The following is a 24,199-nucleotide window of genomic DNA, read 5'->3' as shown; positions in this document are numbered from 1 at the left end:
TGGTTGGGCTTTCAGGTTTTAAACATTACACCACCTGAAGTTACTGCATCATGAACCTCGGTGCAAATGAGAAAGTAGGTTGATACTGCAAAAGTGGGATAACCATGAATCTAAATCTTCCAGCCTTTAAATACAGAAGGCATTTAAAAAGTAAATCTGTAGTGAGCAAGAAAAACAACTGTTTCCCCTTTCAGTCAGCTGCTCCGTACTTAGCACTATCTACCCCCAGCTTCTGTAACCCAGCTGTTTGTGGCTGTTTCTGGGGGACCCACATTCTTTCCCACTGCTGGACTATGAGCCTGTGGTTTCCGTTTCACATCTGAAGCATGACGGGTGTTTCATCCTCATCTAACAAACTGCTCACGCTATCACGAGCACGTAAGATTGCCAATCCTTTCCTCAAAGAAAACAAACCGACCAACCGAGACATTGCGTTGTTACCACCATCTAGTGGTGGTCTCGGTAGGCTTGCAGCACCTTTATTGCAGGACTACTTCAGGAAAAGGCTACGTGCACATGATTTATATGACCTTTCTTTTGAGTCATGGCTCGGGGATACAAGAGGCTCATTCATTTTTCCACTTATGATGCTTTTAACTTGTTCCTGGTGATTCAGGATGTGGACAAGTTATCAATAAATTACCTAAAAGCATTTTCTGAACAATTTAAAATTGAAGCTGTTAGAAGCAAACTGCTAATGCATGAACTCTCACAGCCATTATCACTTTAAAGTCTGTCCCTTTATGGAGGTTTTCAGTAGCCAGCACACCCTTGATGAAAATGGAAGGAGTCTCAAAAGAATGAGAGCTGACCCATTTGTAAATCCCAGAAAACATAAATCATATCAAAGAAATTGATACCCAAATTGCTGTTGCTCAATGTGCACTATGACTTATTTATATAAACATAATTTTGTCATGGGAAATGACAGGCAAACTTACCTATTGTCATTATTTAGTGTGCATGACAGAAGCTGTATGCTCTGCATGTGTGTACTCTGCTGTACACAAACCCAAATGCATGCTCTGTAAAATCCTGAGATATACGAAGTAAATGCAAAATTCCCACTACTTCGAATGAGGTCAGGATCTTGCCCATATGTTGCTTACCGTTTTTCTGAGCATGAAGAATCCATCATAGCCAAACTACAGTTTGCATATTTTTGTTTAACTGTTCCAGAGCAGAGACCAAACAAGCAAGGATGAAAGCTTTAACATGTTGTATGCTTTAATTTGTAACAAGAAAGTCCTTGTTTAAACTGAAAGAAGATAGATTGGTCATAAGGAAGGAATCATTTACAGTGAGGATGGTTGCAGGAGGTACACCAGAATAGGTTGCCCAGAGAAGTTGTGGCTGCCCCATCCCTGGCAGTGTTCAAGGCCAGGTTGGACAGAGCTTTGAGCAACCTGTGAACCTCTCATTCACACCCCTGAAAAGCAGGAAAATTTCTCTGTGAAAGACAGGTATAGTATGATTGTGCTTATTATCTTCAAGACAAAAAATTAGCAGGAAAAAATAGCATGGATTGTAGCTCACAAATGTAATTTCTACTTCTTGCAAAGCTTGCATTACTCCAGAGCATTTTTCCATCTTCTCCATCTGCACACACTGAGGAAGAAAAAACGTTGCCATTAAAACAAGCTATTAAAGAGAAATCAGAATGTTTGTACACATAAACAAAAAGGCAGAGGAGCAGGAAAACTCACTTCCTGCAGTTAGATCAACAGTTGTACAGTTTAGAACTGTTCTGTTGCTGAAGCAGGTGGTGTTCAGCAGGATTACATTTAGAGGCAAAAATTGTATTTGGAAAATAATCACAAAAGCAGATGGACTTGCATTTTTTTATATTTTTGTGGAGATCAGTGGACAGTTTCTGTGCCTGAGAAGGAAACTTAGGGCATAGACTGTATTAAAGTGTGTTTCGTTTATTAAAGATGACTTGGAAGAGGAATTTCAATATTAAAGCATTTTCTTTTTCTCCTTTTTTTTCACAGGTGCTTGTTTGCATCCTTTTTGACCACTGCACTACAGACCAAGCTAGTTTATCTAACCCATATTTTGGAAGTGTTGACAAAGGACTTGATGGAACAATCAAGCAACATGCAGCCTAAGCTCCTGCTCAGAAGAACGGGATCTGTGGCAGAAAAACTCCTGACAAACTGGATGTCTGTCTGCCTTTCAGGATTTCTCTGGGTATGTGTACATCTTTTCACCATGTCACATGAAGTGACTGTGGCTCTTTTTGGTAGGTTTAGGTCAGCACACAAAACATTGGCACAACTTTCATATCTGCACCTCGCTTTTACTGTTACACAGACAAAAAAGAACAACCTCTGAGTAAAGCTGTGTTATGGCAACCTAACAGTTCTAACAGCAGTCTCTGAAATGAAAGCAAACTTCTCTTTAAGGTATGTTCCCATGTTTACAGGCAAACTGGTATGGCAAACAGCATATTTTCTAACACTACCTTACAGAGAATTACTTTTCAGTCATCTAGTTTAAACTCTTACTAATGTGTACAAAGGATAAGCTACTTACCATTAACAGCACAGAGAGTTTGCTGCTTTTATTTGCAGTCCTCACTCTGGGCATTGTCTTCTCCAGTGACCTTGTCTGTAGCCAAGTTCCTGTGTGCGCCCACCAGTACTCGCTCTCTGGATGGTCCAAGATCTTGCAGCTGTTTTCTCTGTGTGGTTTCTAGTTCTTCTAACCGCTTGCGAAGCAGGGAAAGCTCTCTTTGATGCTGCTCCTCCTTGAAATTAACAACAACAACAAAGTAGCTCTACTACATTTTGCCTACTTACAAGGGACCAAAATGAGCAATATTTTTTTCTTTTATTAATGGTTTTGAAATAAAAATTGTGAAGTCCGAAACATCCATATTTGTCAAATTCAGTGTTTTGTGGGCATCTTTCTGATATTCATGATGAACAGCATCAGCAAGAAATGTGTATGCAGGCCTTCCTTCCCTCAGAGGAAGAGGACTCAGCCTCAGCCACAGTCTGCACCCTCAGAAGCTCTTAAGTAAAACTTTTTTAACCACACAATATGTCAAGAGCAGCAATGCTGCTTCTTAAGAATGAAACTGTGGTGTGAGAACACCACTGTGGTATTTCTTGCTGAGGAGGATCCATTTGAAGCCTCTCAGGAGCAGAACCAGGTATGGAGAATCGGGTTAAAACTGCCTGTCTCTTATATTCTGTAACATATCACTCATCTTTCAAAAACTCCCTCCTACTGCGAGGAAGGGAACGTCGCTAGAAGTGTTCCTCAAAGTTTCTCCCTCCCTTCAAAATCAAGTATTCCTTCCTAAAGACAAAGATTGGAAATAAAGGACTGTTCAAATACCCTTTTTGTTGTATTATTTTTACAGCTTGTAATATATCCCCACCTGAAAAATGGAGGACACTTCAGGCCCAGGAGGCAAGGTAGACGACAACACTGCACCAACTGGATTGAGGGACGGTATGCTAGGATTCAGAATTAGACTCCGGAATTCATTGTGCCTACGTTGCAAGTCCTTTAGTCTCTTCTGTAGGCGTGCATATTCTTCAGAGGAAAAATTTTGCCTAGGGAAGAAGAGATTTCTTAGTGTTCAAAATCTTTATTAGCCCAGCAGAGCAACACACCTCTCCATGAGTACTCTGGCTTTTCACTATCCCTATGAAGCAAAATTATGTACTAGAACAGAAAGTGAAAAATCTGTGTATATGCTACCCAAATGTCTATCTAAGAGTCACTCTACATATTTTACAACTATCTGCAGAATACAGATCAAAATTTACAGGGAATAAATTAAGCTTTTAATAGCATTCACAGTAGTGAGCCACAGGAGCCACATTACATTAATTATTGAATCAAGCCCTCCATAGGTGCTCAATGAAGAGAAAAAAAAACCCAGGAGTTTGTATTTCAACAAGGATGCTAGGTCTGTTTTCTCTTGCAGTTCTGAAGTCTTTTTCACTTCTTTTGCAGGGATTCCTGTAACTGCATCTATTGGATCATTTTCCTCTCTTTCTGAAGAGAGAGTCCTGCAGCTGGCTTACAAACTCGCAGATACCCATCATAATGGACTCCATTCTAAGAATACTAGTGCTTAAATTGCCATTAGACTGTGTTCCAGTTACTAAATCAAGTGTCGTGTATCTCCAGAAATACTTTGTAACTCAGCCCTTGAGCATATATAATTTTAAAGCAAAGGAAAAGCAAAGGTTATTACCTATTTAGCACCTGATTTTCTAATTCTAATTCTTCTATCTTGGCTTCTAAAAGTTCTAGCTTCTCTCTCATCCTCCTTTGCTTATTATCATTGAGAGTCTTTCTCTGTCAAACAGATATTTCAAACAGTTAAGTAATGCTTTGATACATTGATACAGGTCCTTCAAAAATTACATCCTTTCAAGCTGTGACTGTTTTTAGGATTTTCCTCCCTTAAGAAGGGATGCTGGGCTGTTTGAAACTTCTGAATCCTGGGATGGGAAACAGAAGAGATGGGAAATGATCCATAGCTGTCAGTCATTGGTCAATGATCAGCCGTACTAACTATATTTGAGAATTATAAAATTCATTCTCTAAATGATCACATATAAATAAGTATAAACATGACCAAAACAATGTATCCTCTTCCTTTTTTCCTCTTGTTGACCTTAAGTGTTTGCAACCTTAAAAGACACTGGCAGGATCCATAACCTGTTTATGTCCAATGTACAAAATTGTCAGTTAATCTCGAGCTTTTATAAACAATCAGCTTTTTCCTTTCAAGTTATTTCATAAAAAGCAAGCTTAGGAACCATTTTCATAGTCCATCAAGAAAAAGTAGAACATCATTTTTCTAGTATCAAAATATCATCCTTGCTGTTCAAGGAGTCCACCTTTTAAATAACTCTACACACACATGCACACAAAAAAGAGGATTACAACATCTTGACGGCATTATAACAAAGTTGTTGGCTGTAACATTCTTCTGCATATCACTTCAACCAATTTCTGTGCTAATCTTGAAGAGCCTGATGTATTTTATTATTATATACAATAGACTACAAATAAACTCAAGTAAAGTTGAACTTTTCATAAGCTAGAGCATTCATGGAGGAAGAGTCAACCTGCCTTTTTCTGAGCAACAGCAGCTCGACATAGCTTGCTCTTCATTTGGTTGTATTTCTCTTCTTTCTCTGTCATGCGCTGAGTAAGCACGTGCTTCTCCTCCAGCCATTCTATTTGCCTGTGATCAAAAGTCCTTTGGAAAAATCAAGTTAAAAGATTAAGAGGTTATACAGACAGAGCAGTGCCTTTGATTAGTGCCTTAAAGCTCTTAAAATAGATGCATCTTTTCCTACCTTTATATACTTGAAGGATCTGATTTAAATCTGATGGTGGTAACAATATAATTGTGACTACTGACATTCAAACTGATGCATTAACATCATCTTAGGTTTTGTCCAACCACGAGGCAAATTTTGAAAAGCGATTCCAAGAAGCAAGTTAACCATTGGCTGCTTGTTGGTTCGGCATGCTGCCAAACTGACAACAGAAAATTCCTGAATTTGGATCAAACAATCCCATTGGAACGTAAGTGCAGACACCTGTGCCAAACATCACTTGTCAGAAGTGCTGACAACTACCTTCTCTGTTCGGGAGGTAAGATATAAAATAATGTGTTGCTGCCCTGTGCAGATTACTATGCCTTTGAAACAGAGTACAGGCTTGACTGTATGTGCTCCCAACCAGAACAAACACCAACATGGCAGTAAGCTCACAGCAGTATGGTTCTTAGACAACACTCCAGCTGAAAACACACCACTAGCAGCATGTTATTTGGTCAGGCCTTTGCATAGTTAAAACATACTGAAATTAGGCTGTGTTCTCTAGCAGTGGATAGGAAATGAGCCAGTTTCTGCTGCCGTGTTTGGGTTATCTGCATTGTGGGTCAAAGTAAACTTAGAGCATTTTTAACTATATGATAAAAAGAAAAAAAAAGAAAAAAAAAGGTGAGATTCTGTTCAGCAGTTTTTAAGAAATGCAGTCCAAGATTTAGTATCAGTGAATTCTTACTACTCCAGTCCCAGGCCAGTACAGTTTCCCTACAGGGACTCTGAGTGAATCTCCATCAATTTCTCAGCAGACAGCCTTTCCCTTCCCCATAGCTAAAAATATTAGTCATCATCCATTCTTAGGTCTTGGATCCTGACCCACCTGGTACCTCGCACAGTTCCTTAAGGAGACCCAGTGTGGTTTGTACCTTGCTGTTGACTTTTAATATCTATCTACTACCCAGGAGCCAAAGAGCTTTGTCAAAAAGTACTGCTTACCAGTAAAAGAATTTCAGTGGAGACAGTGGTTAAATGCCAAAAATTGGGTTGTTTTGTTTTTCTAAATGCTACTATCACTGTTCCTGAAATGTTTCACAAGTGCCTGATTGAGTTAGTCTCTGACCTGTATCAATCTGTTCGCCTTCAGTCCTTTTTCTCATTTCACATTTTCATTCCCAAGCCTAACACTGACACAGTCAGGCAGCTGCTTTACCTGCTTACACCCCATCTGACATTATTTTATTTATCTAAACTTTATCTTAGGCTTTCTTATATTTTGGTCTTTATTTCACTTCCTCTTTAAGCCAAGTTGCTTTGGTGCCACTTAACTCTTGGAGTTCAAGTTTATAAGAATTACTGCGCTGAGGAAGGAAGTCCTATCACCACAGAGTCAGAAAAAGAATGGAAATATGCCCCACAGCTCACAGGCTAACATCAGCCTTGGTGCATCTCCGTTATCTGCCTACTCATACAAGGATCTCTGAGGACTTCCAAGCTCCTTCCACTGCCTTCCTTGGAAAATCTACTTCTGGCTGGTCTTTTGCACATAAATATCTAAATGACATTGTTAGTCTCACTCAAATAACAGTGAAAATCTCACTAAAAGTGGGAATACACCTTCTTAAAGTAAGCATCCAAAGTATTTAACATCCTACTGACAACTGAACATAGCCTGCAGTCCCAATGCAGTAATTTCTTCAAATGTTCAACAGAAAAGCAATACTTAAACTAAAGACACAAAGCAATTATAGTGCCGATTTGTAGCAAAAAGAGAAGTTAAAACAAAAAATGTCTCATTACGTCTTTTGGAAGTTTTCTATTTAACTGTGATGCTGACTTTTTTAAACAACCACCACACAATAATCCAATACAAGCTAGACATGCATTTGGCTATATAAATACACACACATACAGACTGGGTTCCTGAAATCTACCAAAGCATAATACAATGCTTAAATGCTTTACTCACCCTTAATGCTTAAACTTTCTTAAAAGAACTGTGTGTGAAACTCTAGATCCACTTAAACTAATGTAAGTTTGACATTCATTTCAGTAGAAATAGGTTTTATCCAAATAGTGTATTTCACTATTCAATAATTAATTGTATAGACATAAATGAAAACACTCCTATTTTGCTATTACTCCTACGGGGGGTTGCAGAAGTGGACACCATGGCAGGGGGGCTGGAACTCCATAATCTTAAAGTCCTTTCCAACCATAACCATTCTATGATTCTATGATTTTTGAAGTTACCACAAGCCAAGCTATTGTACATACTGTGTATCAGAATGTATAGCCATTTATTACAATTGCCTGCTATTTTCTGTTAATTTTTAACTTCTGGCTTTATTAAAAATCTACAATCCATAGCTAGGTAATCCATGTGAAAGGAACAAAAGCAGTATGAAAAGGAAAAGTAAAGCCAAAAGGAAGAAAACAAATTACTTCTCTGCTTCTAGTTGAGCTTTTTCAGCCTGATTCCTTGCATGTTGACATTCTTGTTTCAATATCTCTATTGTTTCCTGCAGCTTCTGATTAGACTCCAGCAAACTCTTTTCTGATTGAGCAAGTGAGGCAATCTGAAGTTGCATGTCATGAATTTGCTACAAAAAAAAAGATAATTTTTTTCCATTTGAGAATGTATGCAAATAATTACCAATTAATTTTGAGATACTGAGATAAATCAAAACACAGACACCAAATGACTGCATTAGCTTTTCATAAGCCTTATTTGTTCCTTATCTCCTTACTCAACAGCTTCTCTAAAAGCATTACAGTATATCACTACTAGACAAAGAAAGTTTTCTCTTGTAGTTAAAATGAGAAAGGGAGGCAGGAGTCTTCAGTCATTGATGTGTCCCCCAGAACTTCAGAAATCCAACATTAAGCCCCAGGACTGGACAGAACTAAATATCACACATTTAGTAGCAATGCTTTGGATCTATGCAGACTCTTCTATCTCTATGTGTTACAGCCAGCCTTGGCTTTTCACAAAAACAAGTATAGAACCTGAAAAGTCCAACCTCTGCAGTCAGCACGTAGAAAGGGTAATTTCCCTTTCCTTTGCCTCTCTCCACATGGATACTCACACCCTAATTTCTGATTTGTGGAGGACAAAAATATTGCCTGGAATTTCAAGTGCACACAGCTTGCAGAATACTTTGATGCACAGCTATGTTCTTACCTATTAAATAACATCATGGGTAAGCAGGAATTAAAAGAATTAGGTTGTATTTTCAACACTGCCATCAATTCACTTTGCAATAGAAATATACCTCTTTACACTAGTTCATTTATGAAACATCTGTTAAGCACTTAAAGAACATCAGATGAGAGATGCAGTGTAAATGCAAAGCATTACCTAGAAACAATTTATAAGTCTCCATGGAAACTGAATCTCCAGTTAAATAGTCCATAACCATATTCAATATACCAGTCTATAAACATTCAGCTTTGAAATGCTTGGTACCCACAAAACAAATCAAGCAAAAAGCTGTAATTCATTTATAAAGATCTAGGAAAGCATGACTAATTTCTGAACACTTTTAAGTACCTGGTTTTCTATGTGTTTTGTCCCGCAGAAAAACTTTAAAAAGCCTTAAAAATTCAATCTGATCTTCACATGCTGGGCATGGTGACTGCAGAAAAGATTGGTTTTCTCTATCAAACACTACAATGTAGTAAGACCTTACTTGTTTCAGATCAGCAATTTCATGTTTCTTTTCTTCCAACTCCTCTGTCTGAATAGCTCGCTGTTGAATTTTTAATCTAAAATTGTACAAGACATCTTTATTTTCATCTAATCAAAATATAGATGTCAGAAGTTAGGACAAATCAACCTGACAACAGAACATGTTCCGTAATTTGAAAGGCTGTTAAATACATAACTAAGCAATGATTTAAAATGTATTTTGATTGATCATTAGAATTCATACAGGAGTAACAAATACATTTCTTTATTTGCTTTTTGGAGTATGGCATTTGCTCATTTTATCATATGGACCTTCAGAAAAATACTGTAGTATAATGACCTCACCAAGAACTATAATAACAAACTCAAAGAGGTATCATATTAATATCCCAATTTGCCAATTGCTGATATGGTGCCATTGTGGAAAGACAAATGGTTTACTCTTGGCTGCTGGCATAGCCCCAGCATTACATGGACCCAATTTAATCAAAGATGAATATTGCAAAATTATGTCTTAAAAATGTTCAGTACATTACAATCATTAAAGGTTTGTATGAAAAATGTTTGGGGGTTGCTGGTTTTTTTTTCTTAAAACAGAGCATTTTTTAATTCTGCCCCCTTTTTACACACTGCAAAATATAATGTTGATTAATTTAACATAATGAACATTTGTGTATCTATGAAGAGCCAACTTTTACACTGACTCCTATAAAGAAATAAGGGGGGAAACTTAAATTTGTGTTAAAAGTTAGAAAAGCCACTCTACCGCAAACGCTGAAGTTCCTTTTTGCTAGATTCTTCTGCCACCTGTAACAAACGTAGTTTCTCTTCATAGTGATCCTTTTCAGACTGTCTCAAAGTATCTTGTTCCAGTTTCATCTTCTCTAGATCTGCTAATTTGTTCTCAAGTTCTAACCTGAAACATCATTCAACATGCACATGATAAAATGACGAAGTGTTCTAGTTGCCAAGAACGACATATTAAGAAGATACTCAAAACACTCTTATGGTAGAAGGTGAGCAGTAAATCAACAAACATACTTTTCATCCTGTAAGACTGCAATTTTTTCAGAAACTCCCTCTTTGGCAGCTTGTACTTTACGAATTAGCTCCCGATCCTTTTCTACTAAAAGCTCCTTATGATGTTCAACAGCTGCCTTGAGAATTTCCATGTCTGACAGCAATCCTGCATTATACATTCAGAAAAGGTTAAAATGTCATTATGAATATCAACCTGATGAAGTTCAGTATTCAAATAGTTTTATAAATTGATAAAAGGCAGCTAACAATCACAATTCACATGACAGAATGAAAGAACAGGGGAAAAGTCCAATGAAAACAGAAAGACATGGCCCTTCTTAGTATAACAGAAACATTCCAAAAACTTTTGCAAGGGTAATCAGTGCACTGGAATCTCTGCCTATGAGGGCTTATTATTTTAACACACTTGGAGTACTATGTACAGTTCTGCTGTCCTCACCATCAGAAGGACATGGAACTGTTGGAGCAAGTCCAGAGGAGGACTGGGGGCTGGAGCACCTCCAGTATAAAGATGGGCTGAGCAAGTTGGGGCTGTTCAGCCTGGAGAAGAGAAGGCTGCGTGGAGACCTCATAACAGCCTTCCAATATCTGAAGGGGGCCTACAAGGGTGCTGGAGAGGGATTCTTCATCAGGGACTGTAGTGATAGGACAAGGGGTAATGAGTTCAAACTTTAACAGGGGAAGTTTAGGTTAGATATAAGGAAGAGGTTCTTTACTGTGAAGGTAATGCTCCATCCCTCGCAGTCTTCAAGGTCAGGTTGGACAGAGTCTTGGATGACATGGTTTAGTGTGAGGTGTCCCTGCTCATGGCAAGGGGGTTGGAACTAGATGATCTTAAGGTCCTTTCCAACCCTAACTATTCTACAATTCTATGATTATTATCGATTTAAACTCTAAAGCAATTTCTGTTAAGCAGTTGTGTCTGGATAGATTAAAAAAGTGTTCCACAACAGCTATGAAAAGGTCAAGCAAGAAAGTTTTCCTTTTATGGAAAAGTTTATGGGAAACAGTAACTGGTTACCAGTGAAACTGTAGTAACCTGGCTACAACAAATCTCACATTTTAATCCGCTCGTATTACCAAATGGGGTAATTCTAAAATGATGAATCTATAGGCTGGGACATAAGGTGCAAATTAAAAACTGGTGACCAAAGCACCTGTGTTCACTGGCAAATAAGCCAACATGTGCAACAATGACTCCTGGTTATACAGACCAGAAGTAGAAGGCAAAGGTTGCTGGGGAATTTCTGGAGGAAAATAATTGTAGTATTCTACCTAGAAGTTACAAAAGAAATAATTAGAAAATAATTGCATTTACCATCCATTTCACTTTGAATCTTGTTTCTCTCTTTTTCTATTTCACTCTTTGTTCTTGCTGCCTCCAGTTTGACATTTGTTACTTCCAATTTATGTGAATGTTTAAGCTCTTCTACCTATGAATTATGGGGGGGGGGGGAAATAACCAAAATAAATATATATACATATTCACAGCTTTACTGTAATTTTTTCTAGAAAATCTCTCAGATAATCATGGACTCAGCTTATTTTAAACATACCTTAATTTTTTTTTACATCTACTGCTTTCCTAAAGGCAATCCTGAATACCCACTCTTGTAGATAACTTTTAATAGTGAGGTAAGTTTTAATGGTGATGATATAGATACTGTAACACTAAAGCTGTTGACATGATCTGATTCCCCAAATTATAGTAAGTGCTAGTACAGGTTTTTATTAACTCCTCAAGTCACACACTGAAGATTACTGAATTTAGTTAAGTCATCTTGAAATGCTATTTTCGATATTCTCTGATTCAAAAAATTAAAGTGCTCAAACACAACATCCATTCCAGGAACCAAGCTGTCCGACTATTGAGGTGTATTTCATCTTTAACCAGTCAGTTATTACAAGCTACAGTGTAGAAAAGTTACTGTTTCACAAAGTCTTGGTGATATATGCTCAGATGCACAGGACTGCCTGTGAAAACTTGTTTGCTGAGTAAATACTATACACTCTGTAAGCCAGCCTTTGAATATTTGGGTATTTCTGAAAAGCCTACTCATTGGGAATATCTTGATATGACACTGATCCAAACTGCATAAGACCCTGATGCCTCGCTAACTCAAGCATTAGCATGTCAGTTTACCCATTCTTCGCTTCTGACTATAGATCCTTCAAACTTACACAAACTTAAATATAACTTCCCTGAGTAAAACAAAGCAGTGATATGCTAAATGCATTATCGATTGCTCCCCAAGTAATTTCAATTGGTAACTACTTATAGTCACTCTGGCCTCCTGGGGTGCCACACTACTTTCTCAAAATCCAGGTCTTTATAGTTTTTTAAAGTGTGTTTCAAATCAAATACTTCTCTACAACTGTGACATACATAGAAAATGGCCCCATAAAAGCAGGAGTTTTAAGAATATCAAATCAAAGAAAATTACTGCTTGCATGGAAACTTTCTATAGTTTAGGCATTTGTATGCAGTAATTACATGGTCAATGAGAATTTAGTATCTAGAGGAAAGCACTTATAATGAAAATCTATTCACAATGACAAATGTAATTACAACCTGCTAGCATATACAGTGGCGAAAGGTTAAAAATTACATACTAGCTTATTAAGTAACTACATGGTGGATTTGATTGCTTAAATACTAAGTTGTGAACATTTCAGGGCAACTTGCAAAGGTTTAAGCTGTTTTTTTAAGGCACAATGTCTGGAAGACAAATGTACTTAGGAATAATTTTGAGTGGGCCAGTATAGAAATTAGTATCTACTTTCTTCCCTTCAAGAAATACCACTCAACATTTTACATATCTCTGCTTCTTTCTGGAAGTGAGCAGAAAACACCACTTGATACAAAACACCACTTTATGACTTTAAATGATCCATATATTCTGATAGACAATTGATTAAAAATGTTTACTTATTACTCCTGTGAGACAAGTATGGCACATTGTAGAAAGTGGCTTTAAATAATGGTAGAGGCACAGCCTATTCTTATGGTAAATTAAAACTTTTTTGGGTTAAGGACCAAAATGAAATCCCTCATACTCATAAATGTGAACTGGAAAGCCTGTTTTGAATTAAATCTGAGATTGTTAAAGAACAACTATGGTAGAAGTTAAAAGTTTTCTTCCTGTACTGTATCTTTCTTGAGGTATATTACGACAATACTAAATTCTGTACCCATACAAAGCCCAGGGCTTTGTAATTTTGGAATGTACATTCAAAAATGCAGGATAGCTTTATGTCAGCAGAGAGCTTAAAATAAATCTGCATTCAGACACATATAGAAGGCCAAAGTGTCTGGCTTTACAGTTACTCCATAACTAACTAAAGCCTCTCCAGGAAGGTAAGAAAACAGGGGATTAAATTTGTTACCAGGAACTGACAGATGCGATAAAAATTTGTCTCCCAGTATTCTCTGGAGAAAGGACAGAAAGTAGAATAAAAGTAAAATAAATAAAAGTATAAAAGTAGAAAGCTACTATTTACCCAAGTAACTATTTCATTAGGACTAATAACCTGACTCAAATTTACATAAAGCAATGTAAGCATTCTACAACACTTGAAGTAAAAACAGTTCACTAATGTTTCAATTTTTCTTGTTTATTCAAATAATCACATATGAAATTGCATAAAGGATCCGTCCCTTTTAAGTTGTGTAGCTGAGGAATCACTCATAAATACCACTCTGAATCTGGCACCCATACTAACCTAATTATGCTGAAATTCTAAACAGCAATATCAAGTTTCTTAAGCACTTTCAGGTTTTCCTTAAACTTGAAGCCTCTGACTCTTTTTTTTTTCTACAGTATTTTTCTAAAAATTTCTCTAAGATCTTGAAAAACCCCAAAACGAAATAAAAAAACAACCAACAAAAAACAACTCAACAAAAAAAAACCCAACAAAACCCAAGCATAGAATAAAACCTCTAAGATCTGGTGTCAACCTAACAACTAAGATAGAATCATAGAATGGTTTGGTTTTGATGAGACCTTAAAGACATCTCTTCAAGCCCTGTTCTCTTTAGAAAAAAAATCTAGAAAATAAAATAGGAACAACATAACTTCAATTTTTAGAGACACTTCTAGGGATGATGATTTTCCTGTAAAGTCACATATTCTATGTCTTCCAACTGAAACTGGGAAAAAAATTCCAAGTCTGTTTTAGGTCACAGCAAAAAACATTATTACTTTACTTTTAATGTAAAATATAAAAAGAAAAACTTAACAGAATATGAGAAATTGATTTCAGATACCATAAAAGCACTTACTTTGGTAACTAAGGAATTGACTTCTCGTTCCGATTTGTGAAGTTTAGTAGTTAAGAGAAAGTTTTGTTCATGACTCGTCTGCAGTTCTTTCTCAATTCGATCAATCTGTAGTTCAGCAGACTTCTTTTCTGTCTTGAATAAAGGAGGTATTGGTAAGATTTTTTTGCCTCCTGCTGTTCACTTGAATGGTTCAACTGATCTGAGCTTTCAGAGGTAATACTGACCCTTCATATTATATAATACATAAATATTTATCTTTGCTTAAAATATGCTGCAATACAACAAGGATGCTAAATTTTACTCAAAAGGCACAACAGGTTTTACTAACACCTCCTACACAGAATCACACACATTTTCAGTCCTACTTCACAAGAGGCAAAAGTAATCTGACTTGTTCAGGAGGCAGCAGGTATTCTTACTAATAAATTACTGGGCTGCAAACACCAGTATGACTTTAAGCAGTGCTCAAAAAGATGTCATATGTTGGCCTATGCACTTAGACTAACTGAAGAATTAACATCATGGAGAGGAAATAAAATGCAGTTACTGTATTACAGACTTAAGGCCCTGAGTGTTTCTAAGTATCAAAAAGTTAATCTAACCTACAATTTCACTTTCCTTTTTCCAAACTGACCTATTTATAGCACATCTTTTAAAGTTTTATAAATTAAGAATATTACACCACTTTTTAAGTTGCGATCAGAGTATTTTGTAACAAAGGTATACAACACTGAAAAGAGTAAAAGAAAAATAAACCATCTATCTGTATGCTGCAACCGTGCAAGAAATCCACATGGAAAGACTCATAGAGAGATAGTAAGAATTGACAGGAAGACTGAAGACCATAGATGAGGAATAAAGTGAAACTCTGGGAAACATACAACAGGCTAGAAATAACAACAGTTTTATAAAGGAAAAAAACAGCCAAGAACTAAACAACTGCAGTAATGTGTTGCCAAAAGGGAAGACAAAGGTAGGCAAAAAAGATGACACATAAGGAAATGATTAAAGAAGTAGGGGAGCACCAATAACATTTTTAAAAAGAATAAAAAAGTTACTGTAGCAGATTGTTAACATATTGTCATCAGTTTCTGTTGTAAAGTGACAAGTGCTGACATGACCATCTTACTGACTGTAAAAGTGGATATCACTTGCATGTTTAGAAAGGAGAACATTCAATGTAATCTCTCAGTTGACCTCTCCACCCTTCCAAAGTTGAATTGGCAGCACAGAACTCCCAATGTACTTACAGATTGTTCTTAAATCTGAAACGTACAATTTCAAACAGTGAACTCAATGGCAAAATTATCATGACTTCAGTGACAGTTCTATCAGGCCAAGTGTCACCATACTCTGCAAAAAGGCAAAATTTGAAAAACACCCACAAAACCCACTTACCTCCAAAGATCTTGCCATAGCCTGCATCTCAGCTAACTGCCGGACTTGTGCTCTTTGAACACTTTCTGCTTGCATGCTACAATTGTCTCTTTCTGCTCTTAGTTCTTCTACTTCTGCTTCTAAGCCTTTTATTTTCTGAATCAGTTGTGCCTTTTCTCTAGAGAGTGCCTCCATGCGTTTACTGTCCCTCGTGGGATCAACATTAAGCAACTGATGATTGAGCTCTTCTTTCTCTTTATCCAGCCTTGCCACCTGATAGTTGTTAATCAGGAAAAGAAAAGTTTTTATGTTGGTTAGATGTCAGGCAGTAACAAATACAGCAGCTGAGAACTGAATAAAGCAGCAGTGTGCTTTTAAAATATTAAGAAATTACGTTCACATTTCTTTTCATTCTTAGAATAGGAAAATCAACAGATGAGACTTTTTTGCTTCAGTTTTCACTGATAAGGCTTGTCCTGAAGCCTCAGATGTGCCTGAGCCCCCTAGCAGTTTGTGGTAGTAAAGCAGTACCCAGTGTAGAGGAGGGAAATGCTAGGAATCATTTAATCCACTGGACACACACAAGTGGATCCAAGCAGTTTGAAGGAGCTCACTGGTATCATCGCATGGCTGATTTCTGAAAAGACACAGCCACCAGGAAGATTTCTGGTGACTGGAAAGAGGCAAACAGCACACCCATCATCAAGAAGAGCAAAAAGATCAAGAAGGATCCAGATAACTGTAGGACAGTCAGCTTCACATCAGTCTCTGTGAAAGGGTAAAACTGCTTAAAAGCCATTTCTAAACACATGAAAGACAAGGTGATGGAAAGCAGGGTTTACTAAGGGCAAATCATGCTTGACCTACTACTCTGCTTTCTAGAAAGAGGTGACTGGCACTGCAGACAAAGCAGAGAGAAGTGGATCTGTTATACCTTGATTTTAAGAAGGCATTTGATAACAGTCTCACATAACCTTCTCTCTCATCAGCTAACATATGTGCTGGAAAAGTGAACGAAAAAGTGGGTGGAAAAAGGCTGGGCTGCCAGGCTCAGAGTGATGATCAATGGTGCAAAGCCTGACTGCCTGTAACTAGCAGGGTCTTTCTGGGATCAGCACAGGGTCTAATACTAACTGTTGTCCTCATTAGTGACCCAGATGACAGGATGGAGTACCCTTTCAGCAAGCCTGTGGGTGACACCAAAAATTGGAGGGAAATGGTCAATGTCCTGGGAAGCAGAACTGCTATTCTGAGCTCAGAGAAGAGGAGACGCATTGTGATGGGAAGGGAGGCAACAGATACAAGCTGGAACATGTGAAATGCCCATCAGATATTAGGAAAAGCATTTACCCTGAAAATGGTTAAATAGCTTTTCTATTAAACATTTTTAACTGTCTGGGATAGTTTTCCCAGAAGATTGTGGAATCTCCATCCCTGCAAATATTCAAGACCCAACTAGACACGACCCAGATGTTGGACTAGAAAGAAGTCTTTTCTGACTCAGACTATGATTCCACAATTCCATAGCCACAACAGAACTCATATCTGCTAGTAACTCAAGACAGCCAAAGTCATGATTGGGCCCTGCCAGACAAAGATAAATAAATAAGTATATAGTCTTTCTGGTACAAGGTAGTATGATAAGGTACAAACTCATCTTGAGACTGTAGCTAACAAACACAGTATAAATATATTCCAGTGTTTCAAAATGAGTTATGTGAATTGAATGCAATACTGGGGGCAAAAGAGGAAGAAAGGAAGGTATGAAAAGAGTTCTCTTGATATTTGGAGACTAGTCCAAACTCTGATCTGCAGCAGTGCTTTTAGAAGTCAAAACACTAGAGATAAGGGATATCACTAGAGGAATCTTGACAGGATTGAGATGTAGGCCAGCACAAATCTCATGAACTTCAAAAAGACCAAATGCAAGGTCCTGCATTTGGGTTGGGGCAAGCCCAAGCACAAACACAGTCTGTGCAGAGAATTAATTGAAAGCAGTCCTGAGGAGAAGGACTTGGGCGTGTTGGTAGACGAGGGTCATAGAATCATAGGTTAGGGTCAGAAAGGACCTTAAGATCATCTATCCATGTCCTATGCCATGGGCAGGGACACCACACACTAAACCATGTCACCCAAGACTCTGTCCAGTCTGGCCTTGAACACTGCCAGGGATGGAGTATTCACAACTTCTTTGGTCAACCTGTTCCAGTGCCTCACCACCCTCATAGTAAAGAATTTCTTCCTTATATCTGACCTGAACTTCCCCTGTTCAAGTTTGAACCCTTATTCATGTTGAGAAACTCAACAGGAGCCTGCAGTGTGAGCTCACAGCCCAAAAAGCCAACTATGTCCTGGGCTGCATAAAAAAAGTGTGACCAGAAGGTCAAAGGAGGTGATCCTGGCCCTCTATTCTGCTCTTGTGAGACCCCACCTGCAGTACTGTGTTCAGCTCTGTGGCCCCCAAGATAGGAAGGATGGGGACCTGTTGGAGTGAGTACAGAGAAGGGTCACAAACATGATCCAATGGCTGGTGCACATCTCATATGGAGACAGGCTGAGAGAATTGAGCTTGTTCAGCCTGGATAATAAAAGGTTCTGGGGAGACCTTGTAGCAGCCTTCCAGCACCTAAAGGGGGCCTACAATGAATCTGGAGAGGGACTTTTTACAAGGGCATGAAGTGATGGAACTAAGGGGAATGGCTTTAAACAGAAAGAATGTAAATTTAGACTAGATTTTGGGAAGAAATTCTTCACTGTGAGGGTGGTAAGACACTGGAACAGGTTGCCCAGAGAAGTTTTGTAGCCTCCTTGTGTTAAATGGCATGGAAGGTTTGAAAGGGGCTAAGAGAGAAAACGCGATCATATTTTGCCCTGGGCTCAGGTAGTTTCATTCTCTTTAAGTGTGCTAATCAGCTGCAGGACTAGAATGAGCCCACAAGAGAGACAGGCTGTAAAGCAGCATGTGGGTTTAGATCCAGGAAGGAACAATTGTTCTGTTTCTAATGTGCTGCATTTGCAAATTTGGATTGATTTTAGAAGTGATGATTGCTTTGATTTGTGTCTCATATTTGGACTAATACATTCAAATCTGGTATCTTAGGATATATGCTCCCAGACAAATACTTAAATGGATATGCTGATGACATATGCAACATCATATACACTGCTGCATATATTCAAAACATAAATAAGCTGGCAATTTATTTAGCTACACTTTTGAAAGCCCAATCCTGAAAAAGAAAATTCATTAATTACTTATTCAAGAGTTAACACAACTGAAATAAAGTTATTAAATTTTTCAATATCCTTTTTGACTACCACTGTCATGATCCAACTCAGTTGCAAAATGTATCCTTGTCTGCTATTAGCAGTATCTTCTGGTGCCTCCTTCCTGGATTAATTGCCACATAAGTAATTTAAAATCTAAACTTCCATTAGTTGTCCAGATACTTTATTAATTTCAGATTAGCATGATGTCTCAAATTCCATCGCAAATGCAGTTAAAAACCCCATTAAGCAAGGCTACAGACTGTCATTTGCAGAAGACAAGTCTATTCTTACAATAGCACAAATGATATTGTGGCACATCACTGAGCAACCTCACAGAGACAGCTTTAGGCTAAGTCATTAAAGTGTTTTGAGAATTGAGAGAACAGAAATAAACACTACATTATGAAATGGCATCATACTGACAAAAAATGCATCAAGTATCAACATTTTCACAGTGTTCAAGCAGCTTTGTCATCAGATATATTTTAAAGCTATGGCAACTTTCTATGTACCTCAGCCTCGTATTGTATTTTCTTCTCTTCTAAAACACGTGAATGTTCTTCCTGTTGATGTTCAAATTCTGACTTCAGAAAAGCATGTTCATAGCGAAGTTTGTTATATTCTGTTCTGTATTTTTCCACTTCCTAAGTTAAACAGAAAAACCACAAAAATATCAATCAGTGATGTTTTCAGCTTTATTTTCTTCAAATGTCCATTCAGTGCTCCTATCATTTTAAAAGTTATAGTTGAGGAACTGAATCCCTCCTTCTCCCTCTTCCAGGGTTTCAACAGTCACTCCCTGGGGCAACAGTACCAGAAAAAGAATGTTATACTTTGCTCCCCTTTCAGTTTTAATTTCCTAAGGTTTGAGGAGCAACTATAAACTGGTGATCACTACTCTAAAAGAAATAGAATTTCAATACATACTACTCACATTTTTTAGCTTCTGATGAAGTTCTGCCATAGAAGGTTCTAATTCCTCCTGTATTTGTGCTTTTAACAGTTCTAATTTTTGAGGAGTTATCACCTTAAGACAGAAAAGTATCATAAATAACTAGTCATAGTAATTTATTTGCACTGTCATAGGACAAATAGCCAGTAATAAAGTATTTCAAATATGATTTTAGGAATCCTGCTTAACATTCTATGTTTTTCTAAAGACTTCTCAGTAACAGTTCCAGAAGAAAAAAAGATGTATGGTAAACTACAAATATTCTGGGAAGATAACAGAAGCATTTAAACATCAGTGTTTACTGGCAGAAGCAATGCAAATGTCAAGATGAATCGCCAAGAGATTTATGTCCTGGAGGGGTGGGGGATGCTAAAGAATTAGCGCTTGGGAAAACTTAAACATTAAGTGGACCAACCCCAAATAATCAAAATGAGCAACACCAACCCAATTATTTGTAAAACACATTACATACAACATATCTGTTGGAGCTTGTGTATTAGACTGAAATGAAACTAAGATCAGGAAAGATTCCCTGCTTTAAGCTCCATGGTAATTTGTTACATTTCTTGGGTACAGCTAATACTAATACAGCAAACTACCAAGAAAAAGTGTTACAATAAAAACCAATCTCATCCACAGCCTGTAACATATTCCATTTATTCTACTTTCTTTCCACTTGTAGCCTGAAGTCCCTGAAAATTAATTCTAGTTATAGTAGCAGGGCATATATCCTCCGGTCAGAGTCTGGGATCCTTTGTTAGATGATGAATTTGTGTTCTAAGAACATTAAAAATGTTCTTAGAGATGTTTGTGTATTAGTTTAAGGAAAAAAACAGTTATAGAAAGTGTCACCCAAGTTACCTTAAAGATTCATGGGGTTTTGTTTGTTTCTTGTTTCTCGGTTTGTTGGCATATTTTTTTAAGATAAAGAAAGTGATGATTCTCCCCATAACAGGGGAGCATGCACAAATACAGAAAAGTCTTGCTATTAACATAGGACATACCAAGAGAATCCGGAAGATTCAGTTAAACTAGAAAACAATAATTCCAACCCATAGTCAGTCACCCTAAAGAAGAAACATTACTTGGGTTGGGTGGATTTCAGGACACCTAAACTACATTCAAGCTAGGTATATATATGTTACATAAACAGAAATATATACATGTCCCTATTACAGAATCTAATACCATATTACGTCCTGACAGTAAATTATCTCACCTGCATCTTCAGGTTTTCCAGCTCTTGTGTTTTACCCAGCAACTCCTGTTGATATTCAGAAAGAAGCTGCTGAATTTTCTCATGCACAGTCTGCTTTTCAGCTAACAGTCGCTTCAGTTCATCTTGTGATTTTGTATATTCCTCCTGTAATCTGCAAGATAAAAACCATTTATTTCACATTTACTCTCTAAAATTAGATCTTAAAGCTCAAAAAACTCACATGCAGAAGCAAACATAGTAAGTTAGAACTAAACTATTAATACGCTCTTCCTGTAATATACTGATAAGGTATCCCATATTTACAAGCGTAACAAGTATTGCAGAAACATAATCTACAATGTCCTGAGATATTCTGAATTGTTTGTTCTCTATTATGAACAAAGTTCTGTCCTTAAATACAGAAATAGCTAACACACGCAGGCACATATCCCTCCCACATATTAACAGCTCAAATTAAGAATCCTGCTTAAATTAGATTTTCTTACCTTAGATTTTCTGCTTTCACATTCTGATAATTTACTTTATAGGATTCACATCGCATTCTTTCATCAATCAGAAGTTTTTGTAAGTTTTGTAAATGAGCAGTGTCATTGATTTCAGCCATGGGAGGAAGAAGATTACCCCATGCCTCCATATTATGATTGACTGTTCACGATGAGTATGGAGAAGACAAAACTGAAATTAACTTATAACTAATCTACAATGCCATCCACTTTTTCTGCTGTTATCCCAGAAGATAAGTCACCTGATGAAATACAAGAACATGTAATTAGCAGTCAAGTACATTTACTGTTCAAAGATTTCACATGCTACTTTTGCTTTCAAGTACAGAAGACTCCCGACTCTGCTGTAACACAGGTTAAAAACCTTTACTGAAAGGGCAACTCTGCTCATTCTGCCTAGCCCTATCAGGGACATAATAACATGGATATTATTAAAGTCAATAAAAAATAAGCACAAACATTTCTATCTGACAGATTACATGGAATGTTATTTTTCCTTATGCTGTACACTGAGAATCAAACTGCGATGCTAGTAAAGCCCTAACTATGCCTTGTTAATCAGAGTTCAAGCAAAGGCCAAAGACATCAGACACATAGTGCCTTTACCACCACTGATTACAAGTCACAGTCTGTCACACTATCCTAACAAGTTGTACTACTCAGTACCTTCATTTGCACATACAATATGCTCATCTTCCAACTGAAATGATAGTATCGAGTAGTACCATCATTTCAGTTGGAAGAAGAGATCATTCTCACTGTTGAATTCTTATCAAGCCCTCCCTGAAGAAGAGTTAAGGTTTCACAGAGTCTGGAAGATACCAGCCCAAAATTCAGCCCTGAAATACATCATTAATACATGTTGCTTCCTTGTTTTCTTGTGGTTTCTTGTGACCTTTCCAGAAAGAGTTTTGCTAAGCCACTGGCCATCATATTTGAAAAATCATGGCAGTCAGGTGAAGTTCCTGATGACTGGAAAAAGGGAAATATAACCCCCATTTTCAAGAAGGGGAAAATGGATGACCCAGGGAATTACAGACCAGTCAGTCTCACCTCTGTGCCTGGCAAAATCTGGGAGCAGATTCTCCTGGAAGGCATGCTAGGGCATATGAAAAACAACAAGGTGCTTGGTGACAGCCAGCATGGCTTCACTAAGGGGAAATCCTGCCTGACCAATTTAGTGGCCTTCTATGATGGGGCTACGGAACTGATGGACAGGGGTGGAGCAGCTGACATTATCTACCTGGACTTGTGCAAAGTGTTCGACACTGTCCCAGTGTGAGGTGTGTCTGCCCATGGCAGGGGGGTTGGAACTAGATGATCTTAAGGTCCTTTCCAACCCTAACTGTTCTATGATTCTATGATTCTAAATGTGACAATATCAGGTTGGTGTGAGAACGCTGCAAATCAACAGATGCCAAGAAATGAAGAAGTATTCTAACAAGCCTCATTAGTTCTTTTCAGTATTAGAAGCAAGATACATTAATCTGATCATTACTGACACTTCTAAAGGATCTAGGAGAGTGAGGACTGTAACTGAGTTTTCAGGAAATTAAAAAGCTTTGAAACTAATCCTTTGTCATTTTAGCTTTTGGCATAGCTGGACTGATGCCTAAGAACACCATGGTTGCAGTGTACAATGTGTAATTCAAAGTTACAAAGTGCAATTCTGTACAAAGTAAAACTCAGGAAAATTGTTAGATCTCCACCATCACTGAAAATACATCATCTTCTTTACATATACACTTGAATATAAAATATATTCTTCCATCCCACTATTTAAATCTTGTGAGACACTCACAAGCAGCACAGGCTCATGAAAGCGAGCTCTTCAAACGCTACCCCTTCTCATCCCTGCTTAAGTCTACAATAAGACTTAGATAATGCACTAATGAAAGTGTAATCCAATACAAGAGCTCACTGTCACCTCAAAGGGGAGGTTCCGTTCTTCCTTTCTTCATTCCCACTCTGAGATTTATTATTCAACAGACCCTTCCACAGAATGATTTAACTCAAGAAGTCAACACACTTAAACAAGCAGAAAACACTCAATGGTTTTCCTGTGAAGTCAGCGAGTCACACTAGCTCATGGAAGCATCCAACAAGCTACATCATCAGTGAAAGCAGGCAGCTGGTACTGGGTAGGAGAAAAGAATGAAAAGTCAAGCAAATAGGCATAAGGAGGAACAAGGCTTTCTCCTTTAAGGAGCAGAGTTGTCCCACCATGAGCTCACAAAAACACAGCCTTGAACTAGACACCTAGTTTTCAGACAAAGTAAAACAAATCCTACCTTAAAAAACTATGCAAGCCACTCATGAGAGATCAGACTTCCCATGAACATCAAGTGAATAAAAGCCAAAACAAAACAATATATCATTTGAGAAATATGATAGCATACCTCTCATTTCTTTAACAGTCCATATTCTTTAACAGTCCATATTCCACTAATCCACCATCAGCAACATCCAACAGCCAAAGTAATCAAATAAAAAAATATGTAGGTGGAAAAATATCAAAGAGAAACATGAAAACCTTTATTATAGGAAGTTCCATA

General features: G+C 37.6%; 1 protein-coding gene across 4 annotated transcripts; it reads right to left on the bottom strand.

The window, feature by feature from the left end:
• Positions 1-1,209: 1,209 nt before the first annotated feature.
• Positions 1,210-23,659, bottom strand: LOC101873456 (centrosomal protein of 83 kDa-like). 4 transcript variants are annotated; one of them, XM_013128800.3, is made up of 17 exons: positions 23,572-23,659; positions 21,627-21,886; positions 21,142-21,292; positions 19,905-19,997; positions 19,483-19,614; positions 15,722-15,973; positions 14,324-14,455; positions 11,360-11,474; positions 10,042-10,186; positions 9,767-9,916; positions 9,002-9,077; positions 7,755-7,912; positions 5,107-5,236; positions 4,220-4,323; positions 3,392-3,569; positions 2,539-2,752; positions 1,210-1,608 (listed from the first exon to the last, which is right to left on the bottom strand). In XM_013128800.3, the coding sequence occupies exons 2-16, from the start codon at positions 21,773-21,775 to the stop codon at positions 2,567-2,569; spliced, it is 2,151 nt and encodes a 716-aa protein (XP_012984254.2). In that variant the 5' UTR covers positions 21,776-21,886; positions 23,572-23,659; the 3' UTR covers positions 1,210-1,608; positions 2,539-2,566. The 4 variants fall into 4 exon arrangements, 3 of the variants coding, with proteins under 3 accessions (XP_012984254.2, XP_030904029.2, XP_030904030.2); XM_031048169.2 differs by lacking the exons at positions 1,210-1,608; positions 2,539-2,752; positions 4,220-4,323 and having other exon boundaries at positions 3,405-3,569; XR_004080456.2 differs by lacking the exons at positions 1,210-1,608; positions 2,539-2,752; positions 3,392-3,569; positions 4,220-4,323; positions 9,002-9,077.
• Between the last annotated feature and the right edge of the window lie 540 nt (positions 23,660-24,199).

The sequence above is a fragment of the Melopsittacus undulatus genome, chromosome 5 (assembly GCF_012275295.1).
Source record: "Melopsittacus undulatus isolate bMelUnd1 chromosome 5, bMelUnd1.mat.Z, whole genome shotgun sequence".
Taxonomy (NCBI): domain Eukaryota; kingdom Metazoa; phylum Chordata; class Aves; order Psittaciformes; family Psittaculidae; genus Melopsittacus; species Melopsittacus undulatus.
The sequence above is the reverse complement of the archived record's forward strand: the minus strand, read 5'-3'. Positions and strand labels throughout refer to the sequence as shown.

Coding starts and splice junctions, on each gene's coding strand:
- LOC101873456 (XM_013128800.3), bottom strand. CDS start 21,775: ATGGAGGCATGGGGTAATCTTCTTCCTCCCATGGCTGAAATCAATGAC. Junction 19,998..21,141: donor TGGAAAACCTGAAGATGCAG/GTGAGATAATTT, acceptor TTCTGTCTTAAG/GTGATAACTCCTCAAAAATT. Junction 2,753..3,391: donor AAGTGTCCTCCATTTTTCAG/GTGGGGATATAT, acceptor GTTAATTTCAAG/GAGGAGCAGCATCAAAGAGA.